This window comes from Sander lucioperca, chromosome 22, assembly GCF_008315115.2.
Source record: "Sander lucioperca isolate FBNREF2018 chromosome 22, SLUC_FBN_1.2, whole genome shotgun sequence".
NCBI classification, from domain to species: Eukaryota; Metazoa; Chordata; class Actinopteri; order Perciformes; family Percidae; genus Sander; species Sander lucioperca.
In genome coordinates this window covers 10,342,833-10,353,367 of record NC_050194.1, presented here as the reverse complement: position 1 = coordinate 10,353,367, position 10,535 = coordinate 10,342,833, and the positions used below count along the sequence as shown (strand labels likewise).

Below are 10,535 nucleotides of genomic sequence, written 5' to 3'. Positions count from 1 at the left end.
TACCAGTCAACACTCTGTACTTGGGACTTGAACCTTAAACTTGACCCTCCGGTTCTCAAGTCCCTATGGACCGAGCTACAGCCACCCCCATTATTTTACCAGAGATAAAAGTGTATGATTCAGACACCAAGTTTTGGCCCCAAAAGTAAGAGAAGCAGATTATTAACTTCCATTAAGTCGATGACCTCACAATGTGGGCAGGGGAGAATTCTGTTGTAACCATTATCCCCCCAACATTTCAGTTTTGAATTCTCCAATTATTTTGGGAACCCATTTTTCTTTGGGCCCTCTGTAGTCAAAACTGTGATTAGTTAGTCCCTAAAATGTCCAGCTTCTTTTACCAATGACATTTCTAAGTGTTATTTCTGCCACTATTCATTAAAAGATGACTCATTCATTAAACAAACATATAAATGACATCTGGTGACTTTGGTGGTGAAAGTTAGATTTTATTGACATGTTCATGTTATCCACATTATAATACATATACTGAACATGAAGGGGAGAACAAAAGACATTTTAAATAAGCAACAGACAATAGAAGGCAATAATGAAATGAGAACATGTTCTGACTGGAAACTGGAATTCCTTTCTGTCAGCTGACAGCTTGTTAACCACGCCCATCATATTTCATCTTTCAGCCTTAACTCTGGCATTCAGTCTATTCTTTGACGGGTTCTATGCTGCTGTTTACAAAAGGGTGGCCTTCCCTAGGCTATACATTTATTTCCATTAGGAGAAACTGTCAAATATAACATAGTAAAAACTAAACATCACTGCTGGGAAAGATAAAACAAATAAAAGGTGCATAATATTTTAGTGAGTTTTCTATTATCAAACAGTAAAGAGAGATACATCAAATACAACATAAAATATATAATATAAAATATCTGTTTACTACTGTATGGCAGCGTCACATACATTTTCTTGTACCTGCTTCTACTAACGCTTCACTGAAGCTACATTATTATTCTTACACTGAGTGAAATATTCAAACCCAATATGCCATGTTCTATTTGAACAAATGGGACATATTTAAACATCATCTTACAGTATTCAGCATACATTTATCTAGTCAAAGTTGCTTTCTCTCCCATCTTTGGTATGACAAGAATTTGATATAGAGATATGAACAATGCTGCACAAAACCCATTTGACTGACAGACCCTGTGGGGTCGAACAGATTAAGTATGTTACATGAATACATTATAAATCAGAGGCTTGTGATTCCCTAGCGGCTGTGGATGGACGATGAATCTGGATGAATCTGAAGCCGGGTCTTGGTTGCCAGGGCTGCCTTCCGGGTCATGGTGGTGCAGCGGGTCAGGATCTCCTCGGTTTTGGGTCTGGGTGGCACCCTGGGAGCGTTTGAGGCCGTCTCACTGCCTTTGGGGCTGACAGATCCAGAGCTCTCAGAGCTAGTGTTGGAGCTGCGGCGGTCCGAGAGGCTGAGATCAGGGAAGCTGCTCCCACTGTCGCTGACACCGGGCTGGGGTGAGGCTGCAGGACTTAAGGAAAATTCACTGCTTGAAAAGAAGCTGGAGAAGCTGGTCTCAGTGCTTGTGTTGCTTGTGTTGCTCGTGCTGCGTGCACAGTGGTCTGAGGTCGAGACGTCCCTCTCCATCTGTGTTTGCGAGCGGGTCTCAGAGAGGACGTCCAGGGATCGGGCCTTGTGGAGACGCCAGAGCACACTAGGCTCTCCTCTGGACTGACCTGCAGAACCCCGCCGTGGGCTGATTTCCTCACTGACGCTGGGTGCACGAGAAGCCTGAGGCTCCCTGCTGGTTGCCAGGTTCAGAGTGGAGCTGTGCAGCTTTCTCTGCAGGCTGTAGAGGCCTGCCCGTGGGTTGTTGTAAGGCTGCAGGTTCATGGAGGGGATGTAACCTGCCTTGCCGTTGAATCTGAAAGAAAATGGAATTTATTTCAACTTTGTTCAACAATTGCAAACTATGGTAACACTCTAAATTAAGTTTAGACTTCATGACATTTGGCCATGTTGCAGAAATATTTCACATTTAAAAGCACCTTTCTAACTCTCTACATAGACAATGGTACGTTTGTGATGTGTTTGCATGAAAAGACAATGAAGAGGCATGAATTTATTCCTATTCTCTGTTGTTTGCAGTGCAGACAGATAGGATTGGGGTACCTGATGAGCCACCAGCCGTTGTCAGACTTCCTCAGCACCTCTACCACAGAGCCAATGGGCACAGACACCTCGTCATCCTTCTTAGTCGAGTAACTCCTCACGGCACAGTACAGGGCACCTAAGGGTCGCAAAGAAGAAAACTAGTTTAGGAACTGCTGTAGATCTAAAGATCATCTTCATAAAAGTGAGTGTTAGCAAAGGGAAATATATCCATGTTGACTTCCAATGGTTAAGTAGCATTCCCCAGCGTTGGCTGTTTTCTACGGTAACAATAGCCTTGATAATAATTTGAAGTAGAGCTTAGATCGGTCCAAAAAATCAAGCCCGAACCTGCCCGAGCCCGAGCACGTTGCGTCCAAGCCCGGCCCTGCCCGACACATTAACTGTAATTATGAGCCCGAGCCCGATTTAAACCCGACAATTTTTTAATACGTGGGCCGCTGACGTTCTCAACTACAATTCAGAGTTGTTTGAACTACAGAAATCTGTTTAGAATAATACAACAAGGACGAAGCATGTAAACTGCACTGTTTGTTTAGAATGGAACGGATCGCAAGTGGATCCGAATGAAGAAACGTTAAAAAAAAAAGAAACAATTATGAACAACATATTGTTGTCACTGCCCACGACTTGTTTAAACTGCTTCCATACCTCCGACTTTCCTCCACACTTGCTCAAAGTTAATTCTCCTGTTTTTCTTTTTTTCTTTACATCTTCAAGCTCCCGGTGTGATGCGTGCGAGAGGAGGAGACTCCGCGCATGACACGTGCTGCATTTTGTAACTGCAGCCTAACTTTTGTACACATTTGTTACTCTTATAGAGCCTATACAAATTTATAATATTTCTGATTATGGTATAGCTTTCTCCCCACCCAAATAGGATAATAAGGTAATGGATAAAAAAAAAGGATGTGGCGGAAAATAAAGGCGCGAGCCCGACCGGACCTCGGGTCAGGCTCGGGCTCGGGCAGCGAATCTAAACTCTAATTTGAAGTATGTGCATCTGGCATGCTTTGATTGATTGATTTTAATGTCAGGCTCACACAGATACAGTTATGGGATCAAGCTTGTTAAATGAGATCAGTTCTTTCTGCATGTCTTTAGAGTGCATTCTCTATGCGCACACACATTCATGCACATTAACGTTCAACTGTCACAACAAGAGACACACACCTGCAAGCTGGAATCCAGCGTTTTCATCGTCCTCTCCATCCCATAACTCCAGGTAGGGAGCAGGGAACCAAGCCAAAAGCTTATCCTCGTTCTCCACCAGCCACCAACCTGGAGAGGAAATCACTTTCAGCATAAGAGAAATGGGTGTGGGAGAAGCTCGTGTTTTTTTTGCTGATTTTCAGTAAGCAGCTGCATGAAAGCTAAAGCACTGACCTGCAGGGTCTTTGATCAGCACATCCAGCTTCTCATCCACAGCGACTTTAAACGGACGGTTCTTGGTATCCTTTGTCTCGTACGCAGCCACGCAGCGGTAAGTCTGGGTGACAAACGGGTGAGTGATGTTTCCTGCCTGCTGGCGAGTCACATCACCGCCTCCTTCACCATCGGGCAGATCCTCACACAGCAGGATCATGATGCTGTGTGAGCGAAAAGTCAGACATTTAATAATCAAGAACTCCTATTTGCCTCATAATTTGAACTGACACACTGACATGACAACCAACCTGTTCTTGGTGAAGTCTGGCTGCAGGTCATGGTCTTTGGGCATGAAGAACTGTGCCACCTCTGAGCTCTGAGTCACAGTTGGCTCGCACTTCAGCAGTTTGTTGCAGTAGCTCTCCAGGAACTTCATTCGTTGGACGGATCGCTTGGATCCTTTCTGCTGGAGGCTGCTTTTCCTGGACCCCCCTGGAGAGAGGAGAGGAAAAAGCTTTCAGGATTAATACATTAACTGAGAAGAAGATGAGCATAAGAAATGTATTTATTAAGCATTTTTTCTTATAAGTAGCTAAATGTCGTTTCTATGGGCTTTTCTAAATGCTCACACGCTTATTTCTTTCAACAAAGATAAAACAAAGAAACATCAAAGTGAACACAACAGTAATGCAGAGTGAAATGGTGCTCTAAGGGTACAACATTGAACCCAGAGGACAAGCAAGCTAAATAGAGAAGTAAAACTGTTTTAGTTGGCTATTCCTCTAATTACTGGCTACAGTTTCTCATTACACTAACACACAGTTGAAATAATCTTACCTCTAAATTTGGGGATCACTCTGTCGTTTCTCCTGAAAGGGTTCATGAGAGGGAACCTCTTTTTCAGCTGCCGCTGTTTGGCAAAAACGACAACATCAAAATAACCTTTAGAATTTATTATTCCTTCAAAATAAACAGCACACTGAGTATACTGAGTGGGAATTTTTTTTTTTTTTAACTTACATGTAAATCCTTAAAATCCTGGAAGGACCTGTAGGTAATCACTTCAGTCTCATCAGACCATAACACAGAAATCATGAACATCTGTGGAGAAAGAGAACAAAATAGAAGGATGAGAGACCGGAAGCTTCCCCATACACAAATACATCAAAGAGATTAACATAACCCATAACATCTGAGATCTTAACCCACCCTGAGTTTTGGTGTGTCCCTGTGGACGGCTCCTATAATGCGGGCACTGATTACAAAGCGTTGTTCACCGGCCATTGTGCTCTTGTTTGTGTCTCAGCTCTCAGGATGAATAGCTGCTTTATTGACCTTCGGTCTCCTGCTGAACTGCTTCTGCTGCTCTGCCAGATCACACAGTCTGCTGCTGTAGATATAGGCTTCACATAACGGAGGCGTAGTCAGAGTGAAAAATGCCTGAGGGCTGGAAAAAGGATACACGCATGCCAAACATGCATGTAAGACAGGTGTAACTGGATCTTATGTCACACCCATGAGTATCACAGACATCATGAAGTGACTGGCACGGTTCCCTTAAAAAAAGAACAAAAAACATCTTATGCAAGCAATTAATTGCTGGATTCAGTTGTACGACAACAGGCAATTATTCACACAACTCACACTTTAATCCACTTTTTGCAATGCATGTGTTGTATTTGTTAATAATTGCATGAGATCAGTTGAAAATATTTGACATTTTTCCCATATGACCTACAGTATAGTCAGCAGTTGCGGTATTATTAATGTATCAGTACATTATAAGGAATGACACTGTATGACACCCCCCCACACACACACACACACACACACACACACACACACACACACATATTCTGCATGTGAATGTCTCATGCAATTAAGCAGCTGCAACAATTGTATGATTGAATTGAATTGTAGAATTGTAGATGGAAACAAGTGGTAATTACCGAGCTGGCATTGTGTTTTAATAACATAGTATATACAAAAAGTGTGACGCACGTCCCGTTGTCAAGGAAATCAACACGTACTTCAGCTGAAGAAACCGAACCATACATAATTGCAAAAGCATATTTGCTGTGATCAAAGCTGCAGGGAGTTATAGTTCATAATCATGCACATATTTGAAGACTGTCATTATGTAAGATCCACTATTACCGTTGAAAAGTTTGGAATCACTTATATTGATGTTTTTTCTCCTTTCCTTCAATAATGGCAATGCTTTTAACAGATAAAACTGTATAATTTATGACACTAAATAGTTTGGGTCCCAAAAGTAGAAGAATTAAATGGGTATAACTTCCATTTAGTAAATGGCCTCACAGTGTTGCATTACAGGGCAGAATACTGTTGTCACAATTTTTTCCCCAAAAAACTTTTCGATTTGGGGTCACTGCAGTCTGCTCTGTGGTTAGATGAAATAGTTTTTAAACTGGGAATTGTCAGTTCATATGTTCATCTGATATTCCCTGATCAGGTACCAACAGTGCTAACCCTAGACTAACCTTCTATTTCTATTGCAAAGTTTTAATACGTAATGTGAAAACTGTAATCTGTCTTTTCCACTACCATAGCATATTACATCCAGCACTTCTCACGGCAATTTCACATGTGTATCTTGCATTGTTTTGTTACTGGATTCACTGGTAGTTAACATGACTAAACTGAAAAGATATCATTATGTAGCGTTTTGGTGATTAAACCACATGTTCTCATGACATTTCACAAAAAAACGTGTGTAAAATAGTTTGAATCAATGGTTGTGTGGTGAGAGATGTTTACAATCCAAATGAATGCACAATGGCAAGTTTTGAATGAAAGACTGTGTTACAAGTGTGATGAGTTTGGAGTTTTGTACCAAGAGTTTTAAATTGTACCACATAGTTGCAATAATGGTACCAGCGATTAAAAAAAACTGTAATGGCTTTTTTTTTTTTTTTTTTTTTTTAAAGATAATGTTTTGGGGCATTTTCAGCCTTTATTTTGACAGGACAGCATAAGACATGAAAGGGGAGAGAGAGGGGGAGTGACATGCAGCAAAGGGTCATAGGTCGGAGACAAACCCCGGCCCGCTGTGTGGAGGAGTAACCTCTACATGTGGGAGCCCACTCTACCAACTGAGCTATCCAGGCGCCTGTAATGGCTTTGCTAAAGCAACACGCTTGTTATGTCACAGTCACGTCCATGACCCTGGAGGTCTTCTTTGTTCCTCTAGGTTTACCCCCTCCCTTGTGCTTTCTGTCTGTCTCTGTGTGTGTCTGTACGTGTGGTGCTCCTCTGCCTTCCTGGTATCAAGTTCATCAAGTTCAGTCTTGCATTGTTAGACCTTTCTCCACTGCGCTGGAGGGTCTGGCTAGTCCACACAGCATTCCAGCATGGGAGAAAAATGTGCTCTGATTTATTGGCATTTCTTTAAACTAATTACAATCGTCGTGGACAGCGGTGCTAAGTGCCGAGTGGAGCCACGGTGCCGCTGCAAAATAGCCTCGGAAATTAACTTGTTTTGGTGGAACATGTGTACCTTAAAAGGTTGTTTTAGTGGTGCAACAGAAAACTCAGATTGGACAGATAGTCTAGCTAGCTGTCTCGATTTACTCTGCAGAGATCTGAGGAGCAGTTAACCGTAGTCCTCAGAAATCCACTGGAGATTAAAATTACAACACAAAGAAAGCAGAAGGTAACGGGACATCCGAAAACGGACATGCGAAAAGAGAAACATCCGGTTGAATTTCCGGCAGAATGTAGAATAAGAGCAATCCCGGAAGTGGAACGTCGTGGATATAGACTAAGTTCAGTATCTATCCCGGTCATTCAGCCACACACCGCCAGACCATTAGCTACTGTGGGTACAGTAAATCCCTTTTTCATTAGCCTAATCTACTGCTGAGTCTGCGTTTTGGTCTCTGTAAAAATCATAACACAGTATTGTGCACTGCACACTGAAACAGGAACCTGTTGCTTTTTCAAATCCCATTTGATGCCAAGCTTTTCCTTCTTTTTTTTTTTTTTACCAATGACTGCTGGTTTATTCTATTCTTGTCTCAGCGGATTCTTTGTCTCTTTCTGCTCATTCAATTGTCAGTCTGGTTGAATCATTGTACTGAGTTGTGTTCTCCATGGACAAAACATTGCTTTCTTTGCAAACACTTCATAAAAAAATAAAAAATAAAATAAAGCCTAGTCCTCAGCCATGTGATTGTTAACAGATCAAGTTTGTGACAGGCGATTACAAACCTTTGAAGGGTCAAGTCCAATACACTTTAAAGAGCAGATCAAATAAGATTGGACCAAGTGCAGTAGTTGGTTCAATCTACTTGGTTTTTCAAGTGCAAAAGAAAATATTCTTAAAACAACAGAGATGGAGATCATTTCTGCGTTAAATCTTCCCCATCTAAGGGACTGTATGAAAATTTGTAGTGGGGGAAGGGGTTCAGAACATTTTACAGGGTTATGTTCTTTTCTTTCTGCTGATCGGAAAGGCCGTAGTAATTATGACGGGAGCAAAGGATGAAATCAGGTGACATCATCATAGAGCGACAAAAGTCTGCATAGGTTTGAGGCCGGAAACAGGAAACAGCTGTTCATTTTTCCTTTCCAACCAACGGGCAACTTAGTGATTTTTAAGCATGAACACGATTGCTTACCTTAGTAACGTGTTCATCATAACCAAGCGCATATTTGGACCTAAACCATGATCTGTCCCTAAAAATAACCAAGTCGTTTTTGCGCCTAAACCTACCCTTTTTTAGTAATTTCTGTTTCATGCGTTTTGCCATCAAAATCTAAAAACTTAAAAAAACTGTCAAGCAAAAACTCAGTTTCCCTGGTAACAGCTGCGGGTTTGACTAATACCTGGAACAATCATTACGTCCCATAAGGTTCTTATGCAAGGGCAACGTTGTTCACTCCTTCAGTAAATAGGACAATTATACAACTTGGCAGCGGGAGGTATTTGTAGTCCGCTCAGCTCATAGACTGATGATTACATTAATAACTTTGACATGACCTTAAAACAACCCTGCATTCTCTATTCATAGTGTACTTATCAGGAAATTAAACCGATTTGAATCCCTTCTTGACTCTGTAGCTGGGAGGCTGTAGTTGTATGTTTGTGTCGTGCTGTGCTTTTATTTCACTAAACATTCAGACTAATCAGTGCTGTCAGGCATGTATGGTGTGTTTTGTGCGTTCATAATGTTGTTCCATCATTGTGAATTACCATCAGAAACATTTTTGGAGGGTTTTGGGCAACGCATCGTTGTGGCAAATAAAGAGGCAGTGAGTGAGACTTAGAACTGAGATGATAGAGTATCCAGTAACCAGTCAGTGTATTTATAGTCTATCGATTGCTCCGGTGTTGTCGGAAACCCATTACCCATTACCTTCCGCTTTCTTTGTGTTGGCATTCTAAACTCCGGTGGATTTCTGAGGACTATGGTTAACTGCTCCTCAGATCTCTGCAGGGTAAATCCAGACAGCTAGCTAGACTATCTGTCCAAACTGAATTTTCTTATGCATGACTAAAACAACTTTTGAACATACACGTTCCACCAAAACAAGTTCCTTCCTGAGGCTATTTTGCAGCAGCACTGTGGCTCTGTGCGGTTTTTAGTGCCATCCAGAGCATGTGTGAGTAGGTTTTACTCCGTTTTCCTTTGTTAGTAGTTTAGGTTTTGGTTTTGTCATTTACTAACGCTGTTGCTCTGTTTCATTGTAGATGGGCCTCTGCCTGGCCGTGGCAAGCTCGCCTTTGTTTGTTTTTGACCTCAGCTGCCATGGAGCAGCGTTGCACATTTCTGCTTGTTTTGTTAATAAATTGTACTGATCATTTTATTAATAAGCGCCTCTCATCCTTCCTTCAGTTATTTTTTACATCAATGGTTAATCTCTGATGTATAGGGTCGTAACATCTAAATAATCCAGAGAATATTTTCATTTCTGCTCCCCACCAAATATTTTAGCTTGTATGTGAGTTTTGTGTTTATGTGTTTTATGAGTTAAGTTTTCTCTTTGTTAGTTTTTTTTCCAACTTTTGTTCAGATTTTTTCCCTATGCTATAGCAACATTTTTCTACAGAAAGTATACAATTCCTTTATTATTTATAGAATAGAACAGACAATGGTCAATAATGTATTTTTGGTCCCGACTGAAATATCCCAATAACTATTGGATTGCCATTAAATATTGTACAGACATTCATGTCCCCAGAGGATGAATCTTACTGACTTTGGTAACTCTTTTCTAACTTTTTTTTAGCCCCATGAAGTTAACTTTTGTAGCTTTAAGTGAAATATTTGGAAAAGTATTTTGGTGCAGATATTCATTTACCCCACAGAGCACATATTGTCAATAAGCACAGAAAAGGAAATATTTCTACAGAAAGTATACAATTCCTTCATTATGTACAGAATAGGTCATAAAGAGTTAACCTGTAAGAGGTCTGCCACATGTGCAGTCAATCATTACATAATGATCCTATAAATAGATTATTGGAACGTGCGAGACATGCTTCCTTCAAGGAATCACATTCATATTGAACAGGAAAAAAGGCTCCTTTTTGTACCTAACAATAGCCTAATTATAGCTGTAATGTCAATGCGGTGACAAATCTGCAGTCTCGGAATTTGATTGTGATGGAAAAAAAAGGTTTTTGTTTGGATATGACATATTCTCACATTTAAAATTCAGATGGGTTTTGTCAAAACCAAAAGGCAATTTAAAAGTTTGGGCTTTTGTTCAGTGAATGTCTGAAACAAAAAACTGAGTGAATCCAATACTTTGCTTTAAATACCAGCAAAACTAAGAACATTCCCATCAACCTTAGCTGTTGTTTTTTGCTTAGCACTAATTAGCAAATGTTAGCATGCTGATCTCAGAACGATTAAACATATCTGCTAAATTTCAGCATGTAAGCATTGTCATTTGAGTATGTTAGCATACTGATGTTAGCATTTAGCTCAAAGCACGGCTGTGAAGCCTCAGGGATCTGTTTCTGAGTCTTGTCTCGTTATCAAGTGGA

General features: G+C 40.8%; 1 protein-coding gene across 1 annotated transcript; it reads right to left on the bottom strand.

The window, feature by feature from the left end:
• Nucleotides 1-428: 428 nt before the first annotated feature.
• Nucleotides 429-4,944, bottom strand: LOC116044224 (NADPH oxidase organizer 1-like). Its single transcript, XM_031291246.2, has 8 exons — nt 4,727-4,944; nt 4,538-4,618; nt 4,355-4,427; nt 3,826-4,009; nt 3,536-3,738; nt 3,323-3,430; nt 2,150-2,267; nt 429-1,901 (listed from the first exon to the last, which is right to left on the bottom strand). Exons 1-8 carry the CDS (start codon nt 4,799-4,801, stop codon nt 1,232-1,234), a joined length of 1,512 nt encoding a protein of 503 aa, XP_031147106.2. The 5' UTR covers nt 4,802-4,944; the 3' UTR covers nt 429-1,231.
• Between the last annotated feature and the right edge of the window lie 5,591 nt (nt 4,945-10,535).

Coding starts and splice junctions, on each gene's coding strand:
- LOC116044224 (XM_031291246.2), bottom strand. CDS start 4,801: ATGGCCGGTGAACAACGCTTTGTAATCAGTGCCCGCATTATAGGAGCC. Junction 4,010..4,354: donor AGTGATCCCCAAATTTAGAG/GTAAGATTATTT, acceptor TCCTCTCTCCAG/GGGGGTCCAGGAAAAGCAGC. Junction 2,268..3,322: donor CGCTGGATTCCAGCTTGCAG/GTGTGTGTCTCT, acceptor TGCGACCCTTAG/GTGCCCTGTACTGTGCCGTG.